Source organism: Lynx canadensis, chromosome D4, assembly GCF_007474595.2.
Source record: "Lynx canadensis isolate LIC74 chromosome D4, mLynCan4.pri.v2, whole genome shotgun sequence".
NCBI classification, from domain to species: domain Eukaryota; kingdom Metazoa; phylum Chordata; class Mammalia; order Carnivora; family Felidae; genus Lynx; species Lynx canadensis.
The window spans coordinates 87,368,365-87,385,967 of NC_044315.2; the positions used below are offsets into that span (position 1 = coordinate 87,368,365).

Below are 17,603 nucleotides of genomic sequence, written 5' to 3' on the forward strand. Positions count from 1 at the left end.
ATTTATACATAGGCTCCATTTTCCTACTTCAGCATTTGCTCCTTGCCTTCTCTTGCTTATTAGACAACAATGTTTTCCTGATGTTTATTTGATTTTTTGAATTTTAAAGCTCTTGAGATTGTACATTAATAAAGTACTCTCTTAGTGTTCATCTTGGGTATAAAATAGCCTAGATTTGCTTCATTCTTTTGAGAGCTTTCCTATGTTAGGTCCAAGCTATCTAGATAATAAGAATGCTCTGTGATGAGTTTCTTGAAACCTTGAGATTGCCCGTCCTGATTCACTCTGCCTCTGTTTTTCCCCAGTGCGGAGGGGATGAATGCTGGAGGGTATGGAAACCTCTTGATGAATAGTGAGCAGCCCCAGGGCGAGTACGGAGTCACTGTTGCCTTTCTACGCTTGATCACCACTCTTGTCAAGGTAAACGCTGGTCAGATGGAAATATCTGAAATAGTTTCTCTTCTACCGTAGTCATTGTCTTTGGGCACAGCAGTTGTCCTGACGTTATAGTGTTAACAGTTTCTGTGTATTGAGTATTTACTATGTGCCAGATTCTATAGCAGGTACTTTATCTGTGTTAATTAATTAAAAATTTAAAGTTTGTTTATTTTGAGAGCGAGAGTGAGAGTGAGAGCGAGAGCGAGAGCGAGAGAGAGAGAGAGAGAGAGAGAGAGAGAGCGCGCACATTGGGATAGGGGCAGAGAGAGGGAGAGAGAGAGAATCCCTTCCCAAGCAGGTTCCGCACTGTCAGTGCAGAGCCCATGTGGGGCTTGAAATCACAAACTATGAAACATGACTTGAGCCGAAATCAAGAGTTGGAAGCTTAACTGACTTAGCCATGCAGGCGCCCCTGTGTAATTTATTTAATATTCAGAGGCAGGATGGTATGATGTGGTTACTGTCAAGCTATTTTCATCGTAGCCCAGGGCAATACATATGTTTTATATCTAGGCCCGATATCCGTGTGTGTATGTACGTACTTCTGAAGCAAAGTTTCACAATTCAGCACTTCTCTGACAACGCAAAAGGCACTCTGGTATTTTCTAATAAGCTGATTTCACAATCCACTAATGGATTACAACTCAGTTTGAAAAATACTGTTGTAGCATAGATTTTGGAGTCAGACAAAATTAGGTGTACATGTCAGGTTGACCACTTACTAACTGTGTTGGGCTTGGGCAAACATGGAATTTCTTAGAACCTTTGTAAAAAATGAGTAATAACATGGTCTCTACTCCTTGGAGTTGTTGAGAGGGCCACACATGAGAAGCACTCAGCCAACTTTTCTGCCTGCGAGAATCAATGAATGAATGCTTGAAAAGGCAGAAACGGTCCAGAGATAGGGATATAGCTATAGATGTTTATACGTAAGTAAAGAATTCCCATTTTTAAGGTGAGGAAGCTGAATATTAGGACAAAGAATTGTGAGTGTGAGAGCTCCTTTCCAGTGTCCCAGAGATAGGGTAGAGGTTAGGCGAATGGCTGGCATCATGATAGTGAAATCAGCACTCCCCATTGCTAACAGTCCTACGTCCTTCATGTTCATGGTTGGTACCTCCCTCTGCCAGATTTAACCTTCTTCTGTCTCCTTCACGTAGGTGCCTTCTGTGACATTGAGACATTGTCTTTTTAGTTTTTTTCTCTATTTCAAAGAAATCCATAGCTTGGACCCAGTTGAACTAGAGTGTTCTGATTTTTTTTTCTCTCTTACTGACAGCCAGGGTTTGCCTAGATTTCCTTTGGACCTGTAGTCTTAGAGTTAAATCTGTGATAGCTGAATGACTTCCTTAAATGGTTTAAGTCCTTACAGCATGCTTTCTCATAGGGACAGCTTGGGAGTACCCAGAGCCAAGGGCTGGCGCCCTGTGTCATGTTTGTGCTGAAGGAGATGCTTCCTGGCTACCACAAGTGGCGCTACAACACCCATGGTGTGAGGGAACAGATTGGTAAGGGACACGCGGGCAGGGAAGCCTGAGCCACTCCTGCCTCCCTGGAGATCTTATCTTTCCCTTTGTTGGGATGAGGGTCATCACACAAGGCCACTTCATTCCTGTGTCTTTTCCGGAGTCCAGGTTGCCTGATCCTGGAGTTGATTCATGCAATACTGAACCTGTGCCATGAGGCAGACCTGCACAGCAGGTATGAGGGGGTGATTGCTTGAACTGGGTACTCTTGGACGCTGCCACTCCCCAAGGGAAGACATGGGCGGGCTTCTGCTCATCCTTTCAGAAAACTCAGCTGGGTTGAACCCAGAGCTCAGTACTCTGGAGGTTCTCATTTGCTCTCCACTGGACTGTATCCTTTCTCCCTGTGAGTCGAGAAGAGCAAATGAAATGGGGATGAGATTGTTCCCAATGACACACACACATACATATACACAAATTATTTTTTAACGATCTTTACAAAAGTTACACATGTTCATTAGGAAAATAGTGAAAATGCCCTTCCTAAACCTGTTTCCAGAGATGACTAGGAAGTTCGTGTGTATTCTACTAGGTGTTTTCCTTTGCTTGTACTAACTGCTCCATAATTTTATTTCCATGCCACTTCATATAGATCTGTCTTGTTTTAGTGGTACCATGCGTTCCGTTGTATGAATTAATCATGACTCAATTCAGTAGATATATCCATTAATCGTTGGGACATTTAGATAACTTCTCTGGGTTGTTTTTAAGATCAAGTCTACGTAAGGAAAGTGACCAGAGTGTGTTCATCTGACACGGAGCTGATCTGTACCACTGATGTCCAGTTGGTTAGGTTTGGATAGTGCCCTTCTCTTGCAGTAATAAACTTCACAGCTCCCTGGTGACTCAGAACATGTCTGTCTTGCAGTCACAGCCCCAGCCTGCAGTCTCTCTGCATCTGCAGCCTGGCCTACACAGAAGCGGGACAGACAGTCATCAATATCATGGGCATCGGTGTGGACACCATCGACATGGTGATGGCTGCTCAGCCCCGCAGGTGGGGCTCCCTCTCCCCTTCCCCTTTTATCTTAGTGTGCCTGCATGTCCTGAGAACTCCAGTGTGAGTTAATGTGCAGTAGCTTTTTAAAGACAGCCTTATTTCCCCTAGGATGTAGCCTGTATATAATCTAGTGGCTGCTGCGTAGACTGGCACATAGCAAAGGGAGTTGATTGCTCCTCCTCTCTCCTAGTTTGGACTGGGGCCTCTAACAGAAGCTGTTGAACTCTGGGATTATTGTTGGAATCTAATTCATGAGAGCACATATGTTGCGAATGAAGTCATGTTGTCTGAATCAACTTTGGTTTCCATTTGGCACCCTAGTGATGGGGCAGAGGGCCAGGGGCAGGGCCAGCTGCTGATCAAGACAGTGAAACTGGCATTCTCCGTCACCAACAATGTTATTCGGCTGAAACCTCCTTCTAATGTGGTGTCCCCCCTGGAACAGGCTCTCACACAGCATGGTATGTATTGCTCTTGCGAACAGCAGTGCTTCTGCCCACAAGTACGTACTTCAGGCTATGTTGTTAGAGGCCAGCAGTATTTTCTGACTAATTCCTGGAGGGAGTTTGGGAATGATCACCAGTCCCCATCCCGGACTTAGAAGCGAGAGGGCTGGAATGTCCTTCATTTCTGCCTCCTGTTGATGACGGGATAATAGTTAAGAACCCGTGTTCAAAGTCAGACTGCCTTGGCTCACATTTTGGCTTTAATCTGCTATGTTACCTTGGGCACATTATTGAACAACTCTGCCTCAGGGGATAATAGTAATACCTACCTTACACAATTACGACGGAGGTAAGATTACTACGTGTAAATCATGGAGGGAAGTTCTTGGTACCTGTTAAGTATTAACTGTTTTATTCTTTGACCTTACACTACCCATTTAATACCTTTGGGACCCTGTTTCCTCATTTTCAAGTAGGTGTTTAGATAATGCCTAAGACCTATTCTTAACTATCATTTTGAGATTTTGATGATTCTTGCAGTTCAGTGTGACGTCTTTTTCTAACCTGTTTGTTAAGAGACTGTTTTGTTTTGTTTTGTTTTCCAAAATGTCTCTCTTTCTGCTCTTAATGAATTGGATTGGGCTGTTTACCTCCAAATCCTGCATATCCCCTTGGCTACTGAAAAAAGAGAATGGTATGGCCACCTGGATTCGCTCTGGCCCTCCCAAGTACTTGAGGGTAGTAAATTCCCTCACGTGCGTGAGCCTTTTTGAATAGCAGCCTCTCTTAGGAGCTTGAATCAGGCACATTGGTGTCTCAGCTGTTTCCTGTACTTCTTCAGGTGCCCATGGGAACAACCTCATTGCTGTTCTTGCCAAATACATCTACCACAAACATGATCCTGCTTTGCCACGTCTTGCCATCCAGCTGTTGAAACGTCTGGCCACGGTAGGATCCCACTTAATCAGCCAAAGCCCCAGAAAACTGACTTTGTGCATGAGACCACCCCTGCCTTATCTCAGGAGAAACAGCTAGCTTGGACTTAGCCCTGACTTTTACAGTGACCCAGCCATGTACACACCACACAAATTGTGTTGCTGTCCACACCACACCTAAATTGTGGTTTGTGAGGGTTTTTTTTTTTTTTTTTCCTGATTACAAAAAACATGCATACTCATTTTTACATATTTAAACGTTACAGGTAAATGTAGCATAGAAAGTTAAGGTCCACTCTGATCCCTTCGTTCCAAGACTCCCTATGAGCAGATTGGTATGCATTGATCCACATTTCTTTTTATCTGTGCTTTTGTATTGAAGGATGTTTGCTGTGCTCTTCTGTTCTTTACAAAAGTAGAATTGCACCGTCCATACTGTTTTGTGACTGGCTTTTTTCACTGAACCACAGATCTTACAGTCTTTCCATGTGGGCACATTTGGCCTACTTTATTGTCTTTAATGCTTGCACGATGAGCCACAGAATGAATGTATCCTGATTTATTTGGGCTATTTTTTTTTTTTTTTTGTCTTTCACTATTACAAGCAGTGCTGCAGTGAACATTGTTGTCCATAGAACGCCATGAACTTTTGTTTTCAATTCCTGAATATTAGTTATTAGTGAACATTTTAATTTTTGTAGACATTTCTAAATTGGCCTCTATAAAGGATTGTATTAAAAAAATTTTTTTAAAGGGGGTGGGATGCCTGGGTGGCTCAGTTAAGTGTCTGACTTCAGCTCAGGTCATGTTCTCACAGTTCGTGAATTCGAGCCCCACGTCGGGCTCTGTGCTGACAGCTCAGAGCCTGGATTCGGTTTCTGTGTCTCCCTCTCTCTCTGCCCTTGCCCTGCTTGCACTCTGTGTCTCTCTCTCAAAAATGAATAAACATTAAAAAAATTTTTTTTTTTAATTAAAGGATTGTAGCAGTTTATATTCCCCCCTTTTTCCTAATTTTTTTCTAAATGTTTGTTTTTGAGAGAGACAGAGCACGAGTGGGGCAGGGGCAGAGAGAGAGGGAGACACAGAATTCGAGGCAGGCCCCAGGCTCTGAGCTGTCAGCACAGAGCCTGACAAGGGGCTCGAAATCACGGACCAGACCGCGAGATCATGACCTGAGCTGATGTCGGACGGTTAACTGACTGAGCCACCCAGGCTCACCCCCCCATCCCTGCTTTTTTTTAATGTAATCTCTACCCCCATCATGTGGCTTGAATTCATGATCCCGAGATTAGGAGTTGACACTCTACCAACTGAGCCAGCCAGGTGCCCCAACAGTTTATACTCCTAACACCAAGTCTTAACATCCTTGCCAGAGTGGCCCTGTCAGTCTTTTAATCTTTGCTAATCTAATAGGCAAACCGGTATTACCTCATTTTTTACTTTGCATTTATCGTTATTATTGTGTATCTTTTATGTTGATTACCATTTCTTTTGTGAATCACTGGGCATTTTGTACCATAGTTTGAAGCAATGTCCCTTTTAACCCACTGCCACATACTTGGATGTTTCCCTTTGTGCCCATTTTCTGAGAGTTCTCTGGCACCCTTCTGCAGGAGCTCGTTGAGGTTTTTCTGGAAGTAGAGCTCTAAGTCTGTGTTTGGTCTCTACCAGGTGGCCCCAATGTCAGTGTACGCCTGCCTGGGCAATGATGCGGCTGCCATTCGAGATGCCTTCCTGACCCGACTGCAGAGCAAGATTGAGGACATGCGCATCAAAGTCATGATTCTGGAGTTCCTCACAGTTGCAGTAGAGACTCAGCCAGGCCTCATTGAACTGTTTCTGAATCTGGAGGTGAAGGATGGCAGCGATGGCTCCAAGGTGAGCCCGCACCTGGGATGAAGCTGGGGGGCGGCCCCTTGGGAGGTGGGTGCAGGCCCCACGGGTGCGCTTGCTGGCAGTGGCCAGGGCCTGAACTCTCGCCCCTCTTGCAGGAATTCAGCCTTGGGGTATGGAGCTGTCTCCACGCCGTGCTGGAGCTGATCGATTCCCAGCAGCAGGACCGCTATTGGTGTCCGCCCCTGCTGCATCGTGCGGCCATTGCCTTTCTGCATGCCCTGTGGCAGGACCGGCGGGACAGTGCCATGCTGGTCCTCAGAACTAAGTAAGTCTGGCTCCAGGAGGTATTTACTTTCAAGGCTTGTGTCTGTAAAATGGGAGTAACAATACTTCATACTTCAGAGGTTTGTTGTGACAGCTCACTTAGCATATGTGTAGAAAGTGCTAGGAGCCTGGTTCAGTGTGCAGGAACTTCACTCTTAGTCATTGTCGTCTTATGCTGCTGCCAGCAGGTGTCATCTTTATTCTAGGGCAGAGGCGTGTTTACCTTAGGGTGCCCACCTTTTCCTGCCTTTTGTATTCCTGCCTTCTGCTGACTCCTTCAGACCCGCTATTCTTGAGAAACGCCTTCCGATGAGTGACTTGTTCCAGCCCTTGAACTGAATGAGACCCCTGCTCCCTAGAACCCTGTTCGCTGAATGAGTCCCCTGCTCTCTAGAACCCTGTTCACACAAAGGGAAGGAACATTAAAAAGGCAAACCATGGGAATCTGCGTCCTTATTCCCCTCCCTCTCTCTTCCTTCTGGGGCTGCGGGACATGTGCAGCGGCACAGATCATGAGAATTTTTACCATTCAACTCTAGAATATACATATAACATATGATTGTGTTTCTTAACGGGAAAGCATAATTGTATCTATGGAACTCTTTATATTTACGTAGGAGCAGGTCACCTGTGAGACACATGTTAAGACTGGGCAGGTAACTTGGGTGTTAGGACTTGGGTGTGCAAGGAACCACTCAAGGCAGGTGGACAGAACTTCAGGAAGGACTGCCTGAGAGAAAGGATGATTTCCAAATGTATTTTTCTTTCAGACCCAAATTTTGGGAGAACTTAACCAGTCCACTGTTTGGAACCCTTTCTCCTCCCTCAGAAACATCTGAGGTAAGCTGGGGTGAAGGGTAGGACGGTGACGGAAAGTCTCAGGGAGGACAGGCTGGGCTGTGAGAGGCTGAGGTGTAGAAAATGATATCTCCCCTAATTAAGCAACCAGAGTGTTTTCTTCACTGGAAACTTCTTTCTCAGAGGAGTGCCTGCTTCCTCTCCCTGTGATGTCTTGCTTGGGAAGGAAAGTGGCATGCCCTGCTCTGTGTTGATGGCTCGGTGGTCTTCTCCGCTCGCTGGGAGACACTGTGGACCTGACACTGCAGATGCCCATTCACGTTCGATAGGGACTGTGCTTCCTTGTTTTCCAAGTATCAGGTCCCTGCTCTGTTCCCTCATGGGGGCCACCAGGGAAGAGGTTCTCCTCGTGATTGGTATCTGCTCTGCTCTCCCCTCCACAGCCCAGCGTCCTGGAAACCTGTGCCCTCATCATGAAGATAATTTGCTTGGAAATATACTATGTAGTTAAGTGAGTCCTTTCCCCTTTTGAGATTTGAATTAAAGGTTTGGGGTGGGGGTGTGGTGGCCTGCCATTGGGTGCATGGCTCTTTGAGCCAAGGCAGAGGAGAGAGCTGGTTTGGAGCCATTTATGGAGGGCCGCTGAGTTGTGTCCCTGGCCAGTCCATTGATGGCATTTATGATTGTCAGAGAGAGTTATTGTGAAGCAAACTCCATGTGCCTGGGATTTCATGGAGGAGGAATCCTGGAAAAGGCCTCAACCTAACCCATTATGTTGAGCAAGAAGTATGAACCCCACACAGTGGAGGTGACTGGAGCCGTCTGCCTTTAAGCCCAAGTGAGGTCGCTTTCTCTGCCTCGACAAGGGTCTGTGCCCATCACATTTATGTCCGCTTTCGAAACCTAATCATAGGTTTTATTTTTTCTTGACACCCTAGGGGCTCTTTAGATCAGTCTTTAAAAGATACACTTAAGAAATTTTCCAGCGAGAAACGCTTTGCCTACTGGTCAGGATATGTCAAGTCATTGGCAGTTCACACAGCAGACACGGAGGGCAGCAGCTGCACCTCCCTGGTAGAGTATCAGATGCTCGTCTCCGCCTGGAGGATGCTCCTCATCATCGCCACCAGTCATGTAAGAGCCTCTGGGGGGGGGGGGGCGGGGGCCGGGTTTTGCTTTGGTGTCCTAGCAACCGTGTGCTGGGATGCCTGACGGATACACCCCTTGGGATGAAGAACAAATCAGGGATTTTTTCCTGAGCTAAAATGTAACAGTTCTGTGCTGGTAGACGGGGGGCTGCTGTGGGGTGTTTAGGGTGTTGGGTTCAAGAGACCTTGAAGGAAAATGCAGAGAAGTAATTTAAAACATTCATAAAACAATAGCATCCATAAAAGCCTCCTGTAGCTGCCCTTGTGGCCCTGAACAGGTCTCAGAGGCCCCGTTCCTTCGTCTGCCTCTCACGCACACGTAGAGTCACCTTCTTAGGCACATCCCCTGTCGACACTAGGTAAATATCTGTAGACTGGTCAACAGACGGCTGTGACTGCTGTGGCAGCACCTTCTCTAGGGTTCTAGAAACTGCATTTCCTGGTTTTAGAAAAAGAGCAGAGGCCATTGTCTCTGCACTGTGTATCTACTGAGAGTTGGTTTTTAGAGAGAGAAAGTTAGCATTTAAGAATTCGCATTTCTCCTTTGCGTGCGTGCGTGTGTTTTCACACTGCACCGTCCTGTTGTGCAATAAGGGCTTAGTTTTGAATTGTTTTTCCCTGGGGAATCCAGATTACTATCTTTGCTTCATTAGTAACTACAACTTGGTAGATGTCCCTTGTTCCAAGCATACTCTTATGTCTTCCATGAGTGATGTGTTCCCAGTGCCTGACTGGCCACGACTTTGGGACTTTTCTGCATCACATTGGCTGTAGACTCCTGAGACTGCAGACACACCAGAAGGCTCAGCCATCTTTGGAGCGTGATTGATTCCTCAGTGGATAGCCTGTGTGTCACTTGCCTTTTAGGCCCTAGCTAGGCAACAGGTGTTTTGTTTTGTTTTGTTTTAATTAAAGTATAGTTGATATATAATGTTCTGTTAGTTTCAGGTGGACATCGTGATGTTTCCGTATTTTCGTACACAGTAAGATGATTCCCATGCTAAGTCTAGTTACTGTCTCTTAAACATACAAGGCCATTACAGTGTTATTAACTATATTTCCTATGTTGTACGCCATAGGCAGCAGTTCATGGATCATAGCTCTGAAAATCCTGCTACCTCTTTTTTCTTAGGAAAACTATCTGATTAAGTGTAGGATACTGACCATTCACTTACTCATTTAACAGATATTAACGGAATGTTCCCCATGTGTCAGGCACCCAGGGATACAGCAGTGAACAAGGCAGAGAAGGTCTTTGATCTCCTGGAGAGTGGCCCACGAGGGAGGCAAATTGTAAACAAATCCATAAAGAAAAACAGTTCGAGATTGTGATAATTCACTATGAAGGAGATAATCAGGATGGTGTGGTAGTGAGTGCTTAAGTAGGAGCAGTCAGAAGGCCTTCTCTGAGGAGGTGTCATCCAAACTGAGACCTGATGTGCAAAGGAGCGTTCCAGGTGGAGAGCCTGTGGAAGAGAGTAGTCTAGGCTCATGGTGTCACATGTGTGAGGGTCCAGAGCGGAAAAGAGTGTGGTATGGTTTAAGCAGGAAGAAGAAGTCCTACTAGTAGGCCTGGAATAGGCTGAGCACGAGTGGTGATACCGAAATCAGTTGGACTAGATCCCGTGGGGCCTCTTAGGCCTTGTTGTAAGGCGTTTGTATTTCTAGTGCACTGGGAAGCCGTTGAAGGGTCTGAGAAGAGGGGTGTTGTCAGGAGGAGGTGGTGAACCTGACCCGATTTTGACCATGTCTAAGGGTGGACAGAGAAACAACCGGGCAATAATTAGGAAGACCGTGACTAACCAATGACTAATTGCCTGACAGAGGACCCTACGTCTTGTGGCTTTTGTAGTCTGGGGAATTTTCCCAAATGACATTTTTCTCCCTGTTCCTTTGCAGGCAGAGGTAATGCACCTGACTGACCCTGCAGTGCGTCGCCAGCTCTTTCTTGACGTGCTTGATGGGACCAAAGCATTAGTAAGTGTGTCTGGGAGGTTCCTCATTCTTCCTAGGGAGAAGGTCTCACAAATGTCAGGGCAAGGGGCTCAGTCGGCCTCGGAGGCCTGAGGCCACAGTGCCGAGCCGTGGTCTCTCCCACGGGCCCGCCCCTGTCAGCTCGCTGCTGGGAAAGAAGGGCATGAGTCTGAAAGGTGCCCTTCGGATGGGGCTCGAATCTCCCAGCCACGTCAGCTCGCAGGAAGCCTGACTTCTGACTGGTCTGCTGTCTCCCCTCAGCTCCTGGTCCCCACCTCAGTGAACTGCCTCCGCCTCGGATCCATGATGTGCACTCTGCTGCTTATCCTCCTCCGGCAGTGGAAGAGGTGAGCACCGTGCCAGGGGAGGGGGCCTGCTCACTCCTCCTTACCGGCCCTTCGCTTTCCCGAAGGGGAGAAAATGGGTGTGAGACGGGCTCACTTTCCATCGCTAGCAAACAGGGGGAGGCAGGCTGCCCGGTGGGCACCTCTGAATCAGAGCTAGGGCACTTTGTGGCCTTTATTTGGCATGTGTTCTTCCTTCTCTGCCCCGTATTGTTGCTAGGGAGTTAGGTTCTGTGGATGAAATCCTTGGGCCCTTGACGGAGATCCTGGAGGGAGTGCTACAGGCAGACCAGCAACTCATGGAGAAGACCAAGGCCAAGGTGTTCTCAGCATTCATCACAGTGTTGCAGATGAAGGAGATGAGAGGTGAGGAGCAGAGGGGAGAGGGGGCAGCGGTCCCCTGGCTCCACTGGCAGCTGGTCTGGAGGGGCTTCATCTGGTTTCCAGCCACACATTTTTGCTTTGCGGTTTGAGCTGTCAGTCTTGGAATGCCTGTCTTCCAGAAAACTTTTGCTCCCCCATCTGTCTACTTCCTGCTCCCCACGCGGGTGGATCCTCTCTCAGCAGCATACATTCCCCTGTGCCTGCCTGGGGAGGGAACCTCGGTGTGCAGCAGCGAGAGTTGACATGGTGAGTGAGCATCACTGTGTCCCCTCCCTGCCTGTGCTCTGCAGTGAGTGACATACCCCAGTACTCCCAGCTGGTGCTGAATGTCTGTGAGACCCTCCAGGAAGAGGTAATTGCTCTCTTCGACCAGACCCGCCATAGTCTGGCGTCAGGTGGTGCGACAGAGGACAAGGACAGCATGGAGACTGATGACTGCTCGAGGCCCCGGCACAAGGACCAGCGTGATGGGGTGAGGGAGTGCCCTGGGGAGTAGGTTGTCCTGCCCACGCACATCCAGCAAGTGCCAACTGCCTTGCCTGCCCTGTGCCAGGCCCTCGGGATGATTAGTGAATGAGACATGTAGTCACTGCACTGGAAGAGTTTATAGCCTAGTGGAGAACATGAACAAATCAGAGCCCATGCAGAGATGTGTCGGAATTCCATCGTGGCAAGTCCCATGCAGGAGAAACACTGGGAGAACGTGTGGCTTGGGGTTCTCACCTAATCTAGGGATTCCACGAGATAGCACCCTTTCAGCCATAATTTAAAGCATTGATAGAGTCAGGCAGGTAAAGGGAGCGAGGAAGACTTGGGAGTGAGAACAGGGTGGTTTGCTGTGGTACGAGTCCCCTGGCGGCCAGAGGAAAGGCTGTGGTGAGCGAAGAAGCAGTGAGAGGCTGGAGAGCTGGGGGCTGGATGACTGGCAGCCTTAGCAGGGTCTTTGATGTGGGTTTCAAGTGAAAGAAGAAAGGACTCAAGGATTTAAGCAAGGGAGAGAAATGTGGAAAGATCTCCCTGGACGCAGCATAGAAGAGTGTTTTTCAAACTGGGTGATGACTTGTTAGTGGGTCTTGAGATGAACTCATTTGGTTATAACCAGCATTTTTTTTTTTTAACAAAGGAGGATAAAGTATAAAAGAAAATATCTGTGCTTTATTGGTGGGGGGAAGGGTAGGAAAATACATCAACGTGTGTATATGGGGACACAGCATAAAAAGTATTTATTCTTGTGCGTCATGGTCAAAAGTAAGTTTGAAAAGCCACCGGTATGAAGAATTGATTGGAGAGGGTCCAGGAGAGCGAAGGACCGTTCAGGAGGCGGGTGCAGTGGTGCAGCAAGACGGGTAGAATTGGGCGCAGTGAGCAGGTGTGAGTCGGGAAGCTTGAGAGGTAGTGGGGGAGGGAGGAGTCTAGAACTGTCTCTGGGGGGTGGTATGTTAGCTTGGGGGGAGTGCTGTGCCCCGTTAGGGGGTGTGGGTACAGCCAGGTTGGGAGAGACTCCACGTTTCCATCAAGCTCACTTGGGAGATGTCTGTGACCGAGTGAGGGCTGGGGCAGCCTGGCGCAGGGCTGCCTGTTGTTGTCCTCCCCCCTCATCCCCGCCCTTGCACTGCTTCCTTCCCTCTTGCCTATCTTTGCCCCTGGGCCCCAGCAGGTGTGTGTCCTGGGCCTGCACCTGGCCAAGGAGCTGTGTGAGGTGGACGAAGACGGTGACTCATGGCTCCAGGTGACTCGCAGGCTCCCCATCCTGCCAACCCTCCTCACCACTCTGGAGGTGAGCCTTCGCATGAAGCAGAACCTGCATTTCACCGAGGCATCATTGCACCTGCTCCTCACTCTGGCTCGCACCCAGCAGGTAGGAGGCCAGCCCGGGTGCAGGAGGGAGCCTCCTTGCTTGTGTTGGGTGGGTTCCAGCACAGCCTGTGATTCTCCCAGGAGCTCTGGTCTGCCTTGAGAGCTCGGCTGCCCCTGGGCAGGAGACAGATTCCAGGAGTGGTGGGGCCGGGTAAGTTCCATCTCATTCCAGGTCTTTCCCTCCCAGGGAGCCACAGCAGTAGCTGGGGCTGGCATCACCCAGAGCATTTGTCTGCCCCTCCTGAGCGTGTACCAGCTTAGCTCCAATGGGACAGTGCAGGTGAGTGCCAGTGACTCGCCAGGACCCCTGGATTGGCCAGACTGCAATTTGAGGGGAAAAGTGTCCCTGTCCTTGATCTTTCACACACCCTGGGAGTTGCTCTTTAATGGCTTGTCTGATGCACTGATGGTGTAGACTCCTCACTGCCCCCATACTGATTTCTAGTAAGAGAAGTTCATATGGCTAGTTAATGGCAGACCTGAGTCTAGAACCTGGGATTCTTTTGTATCTGCCTGGTGCTCTTTCCTCGTAATCCCTGGCCTCGGACCCCCTGTGGCCCTGCCGGTCACCAGGCAGTGGCTGTGCCCTTTCTAGGTTTTCTCTTCCGAGCAGCCAGGCTGCCTTAGCTGCCGTGTTGCACGGAGGTCCCGCTACACCTGTCAGCTGGATTCGTTGGTGCCGTGTCCTGATCTCATCTGCTGTCTGTATCTTAGACGCCTAGCACCTCTCGGAAGTCTCTGGATGCCCCCTCTTGGCCGGGGGTCTACCGCCTCTCCATGTCCTTGATGGAGCGGCTCCTCAAAACTCTGCGCTACAACTTCCTGACCGAGGCCCTGGACTTCGTGGGTGTTCACCAGGAGCGGACCTTACAGGTGAGGGGCTGCCAGCATCAGAGGAGCTCAGGGGGCTCAGGGTATTAGGGGGGTCTGGGCCATTCAGGACCATTCAGAAACTTCTGAGCCTAGAAGAGTCTGATGTGCCATCACCTCAGCATTTGTGGGTCCAGAACCTGTCCTCCCAATGGGAGGGTGAAGAGCAGGCAGGTCAGGTCCCTGTTTCACTCCATCCATCCTCGTCACTCCCCTCTCAGTGCCTCAGTGCGGTGAGGACAGTACAGAGTCTGGCGTGCCTGGAGGAGGCAGACCACACTGTGGGCTTCATTCTGCAGCTCTCCAACTTCATGAAGGAATGGCACTTCCACCTGCCTCAGCTTATGCGAGATGTCCAGGTGGGTCCTTGGACATGGTTCCTTGCAAGGGGTCTGGGGAAGTGCTTGGGCATGGGGTGGTGGGCACTGTCTGGGGTACCTCTGGTGAATAGCAGGCACTTGGAACGTGGGCATTTCGCTTTGTGAACACGGGGTTTGGTTTCTTCGTGTTGCTTTCCCTGGAGCTAAAGTTTTCCTTATATATAAATATATATAAAGGGCAGCCTTGTAGCTTAAGAACTTGGGCTCAGTTGGATGGATGTTGGTTCACATCCCTTAGGAATAGGCCTGAAGCTTGAGACCAGCGGGGCCAGGGTCTGGGGAGTAGGGAGAGAACAGGTCCTGGAGCCAGACAGGCATCCATCATTTGTGTGACCTTGGCCACGTTACTTCGCTATTTCTGAAGGTTTTTCTTCTGTAAAATGGGACAATGATCCCTATCTTATTTCTTTACTGAAGAACTGATCTTAGACATTGAGCTAGGTGGTGGCACGGCACAAGGTGCAGGGAAAGATCCCAGGCATCCCTTGCCCCAGTCCGGAGTCGGGCATACTCTGTGGCTGTAAGATTTGCAGCTCGAGAACACAGGGAGGTGAGCATTGTAGGAGCTGAGAGGAAGCGCACTGGGACTCTGAGGGGGGCCTGCTTGGTGGGGCCGCTGCTGAGAGCTCCCCGCCCCCGCCCCACGTCTGTGTCTGCTGCAGGTAAACCTGGGCTACCTGTGCCAGGCCTGCACCTCCCTCCTGCACAGCCGCAAGATGCTGCAGCACTGCTTGCAGGTAACCGCCCTCCCTGCCGGGCTGCCCGCGGGGCCTCGTGCCGGCTTCTCTGGACTCCACCTCCATTTCTTGTCTCCCTCAGAACAAAAACGGGGACGGCATCCCCTCGGCTGTCGCCCCCCGAGTTCAGCGGCTGCCCGCTGCTGCCGCTGCCGCCCCCTCCTGCTCTTCTAAGCAGCCCGCTGCTGACACGGAGGCCTCGGAGCAGCGAGCCTTACACACGGTCCAGTACGGACTTCTCAAGATCCTTAGCAGGACCCTGGCGGCCCTTCGCCACTTCACCCCAGACGTCTGCCAAATCCTGCTGGATCAGGTACGAGCCGCCCCCTGTGCCATGCCACCAGCTGCCCAGCGGTGAGCTGCAGAGGCTCTCCTGTGCTCTGCTCTACCCTTAAGAGCCGTCTGGGGTCCTAGTTGGGCTCCACGTTGCTCCTGTCTTGCCTTGCAGTCCCTGGACCTTGCTGAATACAACTTCCTCTTTGCCCTGAGCTTCACCACTCCCACCTTTGACTCAGAAGTGGCCCCCTCCTTCGGGACCCTTCTGGCCACGGTGAATGTGGCCCTAAACATGCTTGGAGAGGTAAGTTGGGTGCTGTCAGACTCTGGCCTCTCAACCCCAGTCTTCCCCCCGATCTCCCGTGGCATAACTGTGGCCTCCAGCACGTCAGCCTGCCTGAGCCTGGTCCTTTTCCTGAGCGAGCTGGCAGGACCTCGCCGGGAGGAGCACTGTGGGGGCTGAGTGAGTAGCTGGCCAACTGCTAGTGCAGGGCCGCCAAGTCGGAGGCTCGCAGGGAGCCACAGCTGTTACTGTCACTTTCTCTTCTCACCCTGTGTTTCTTCCTCCAGCTGGACAAGAAAAAGGAGCCCCTCACCCAGGCCGTGGGGCTCAGCACACAGGCGGAAGGGACCAGAACGCTGAAGTAAGAAAGCCCCTCTTCTGGAATTTGATCTGGGGTCAGGGCAGCTGTGGGTCAGCCCTCCTCCTGGCTCGGCGGTGCACCCCGTCCCTGCCGGCTCGGCTGTCTGCAACGGGGCCCCCTGCCCTCTCCCCAGGTCCCTCCTGATGTTCACCATGGAAAACTGCTTCTACCTGCTCATCTCCCAGGCCGTGCGCTACCTTAGGGACCCGGCCGTACATCCCCGGGACAAGCAGCGGATGAAACAGGAGCTCAGCTCGGAGTTGGTACAGACGGGTAGAGGGCTCTGACCAGGGGCGCTGGTGGGGACGAGCCTGTGGGTTCCCACTCGGCCCCCCGTCTCGCGGGGCCCTCATCTAGTACCTTTTCTTTCACAGAGCACGCTGCTCTCCAGCCTCTCACGCTACTTCCGCCGGGGAGGCCCCAGCTCCCCCGCTGCCGGCGTCCTCCCCTCGCCTCAGGGCAAGTCCACCTCGCTCTCCAAGGCCAGCCCGGAGAGCCAGGAGCCTCTGATCCAGCTAGTGCAGGCCTTCGTGCGGCACGTGCAAAGATAGGGTGGGGGCCCGCCCGCCCTGCTCCGGCAGCCTGCACCACAGTCCCGGGCAGCGGGGGTGCTGCGGGCCGGCCCTGCGGCCCGTGTGGACCGAGAGCGGCACCTGTCGCCTCCCCCCAGGGCAGCCGCGACTCCAGCCGCCCACCCACTGGCATTATTTTTATAATAGATCAAGAGGTCCACGGCCAGGTGGGAGCCATGAGTCTGCCGCGCTCACGCCCTCAACTTCAGAATGTCCCAGGGTGTGGTACTTCCCTTAAGCATCTCCCCCCCCCCCCCCCCCCCCCCCCGCCCTCGCACTTGACCCCGGCCCAGTAGAGGCCAGGAGCCGGTGTCAAATGCAACCAGGATAGGCTGTGTGCACGGCTCTGAAAATGTTTTCCATGCTCTGTTCTTGCAGTTTTTGGTAATACTGTGGTCTATTTATACAAATATTAAAATACTGTTTATAGATAGCTGTGTGATGTGCCTTCAAGGCCTGGAGACGAGCACCCGGCGCTCAGCACCAAGCAAGTCTTCCTTGGCCAGGTGCCTGGGAGCAGTGGAGTGGAGGTTTGGGGAAGCAGAGGAGCCGGGCGGACACTTTAATTTTCCCTTCCCCGGCCCGCCCAGCTCTCGTCCCCACCACACCTCACCCCTGACGCACGCGCTCCGTTTACCCGCTGGCTGCGCTTCCCACAGGTGTAGCCTCGCTTGAAGTTCACTCCTTCCTATTTACAGCTCTGTGCCCCTGCCTCCCCTGCCCCTGCCTTCAGAAGCCCGGGCTGTGGGCCTGCCAGCCTCTGGCCTCCTCAGGACCTAATCACGAGAGTGCTGGGCTCGGTGCTTAATCTGACACCTGGCTTGCAGGCCAGAGCCACCGCTTGAAGTTTCTAGAATCAGACTGACCTGGGCTAGAGTCCCTGCACGGCTGCTTGCCAGTTACAGAACCTTGAGGAGGTGACTCTTTCTGATCTCTTCTTCCCTCCTCTGTGAGGACAACACGCGAACACGTGAACGGGCGAGGCTCAGTGGCCGGCCACAGGAAGCACTGGCAGCCGGCAGTTACCAGCTGAAACCCTCATGCAAATTTTAGTCCACTCCACGGCCCAAATTTATGAAAGTTCTCCTTAGGGATAAAATGTCTCTTAGTGCAG

General features: G+C 50.9%; 1 protein-coding gene across 1 annotated transcript in view; it reads left to right on the forward strand.

The window, feature by feature from the left end:
• NUP188 (nucleoporin 188) overlaps positions 1-16,920 on the forward strand; it is a 55,687-nt gene extending 38,767 nt beyond the window's left edge. Inside the window, exons 20-44 of the mRNA XM_032595649.1 lie at positions 306-420; positions 1,826-1,946; positions 2,073-2,139; positions 2,833-2,961; positions 3,286-3,425; positions 4,252-4,358; positions 6,017-6,223; positions 6,337-6,506; positions 7,276-7,345; positions 7,747-7,814; positions 8,242-8,437; positions 10,351-10,428; positions 10,687-10,772; positions 10,990-11,135; positions 11,444-11,625; positions 12,811-13,011; positions 13,198-13,290; positions 13,725-13,883; positions 14,102-14,239; positions 14,923-14,997; positions 15,080-15,310; positions 15,446-15,577; positions 15,844-15,917; positions 16,051-16,180; positions 16,292-16,920. Coding sequence (XP_032451540.1) covers positions 306-420; positions 1,826-1,946; positions 2,073-2,139; positions 2,833-2,961; positions 3,286-3,425; positions 4,252-4,358; positions 6,017-6,223; positions 6,337-6,506; positions 7,276-7,345; positions 7,747-7,814; positions 8,242-8,437; positions 10,351-10,428; positions 10,687-10,772; positions 10,990-11,135; positions 11,444-11,625; positions 12,811-13,011; positions 13,198-13,290; positions 13,725-13,883; positions 14,102-14,239; positions 14,923-14,997; positions 15,080-15,310; positions 15,446-15,577; positions 15,844-15,917; positions 16,051-16,180; positions 16,292-16,468 — 3,292 coding nt within the window. The 3' untranslated portion in view covers positions 16,469-16,920. The remainder of the gene's footprint in view (positions 1-305; positions 421-1,825; positions 1,947-2,072; positions 2,140-2,832; positions 2,962-3,285; positions 3,426-4,251; positions 4,359-6,016; positions 6,224-6,336; positions 6,507-7,275; positions 7,346-7,746; positions 7,815-8,241; positions 8,438-10,350; positions 10,429-10,686; positions 10,773-10,989; positions 11,136-11,443; positions 11,626-12,810; positions 13,012-13,197; positions 13,291-13,724; positions 13,884-14,101; positions 14,240-14,922; positions 14,998-15,079; positions 15,311-15,445; positions 15,578-15,843; positions 15,918-16,050; positions 16,181-16,291) is intronic.
• The last annotated feature ends 683 nt before the right edge of the window (positions 16,921-17,603 follow it).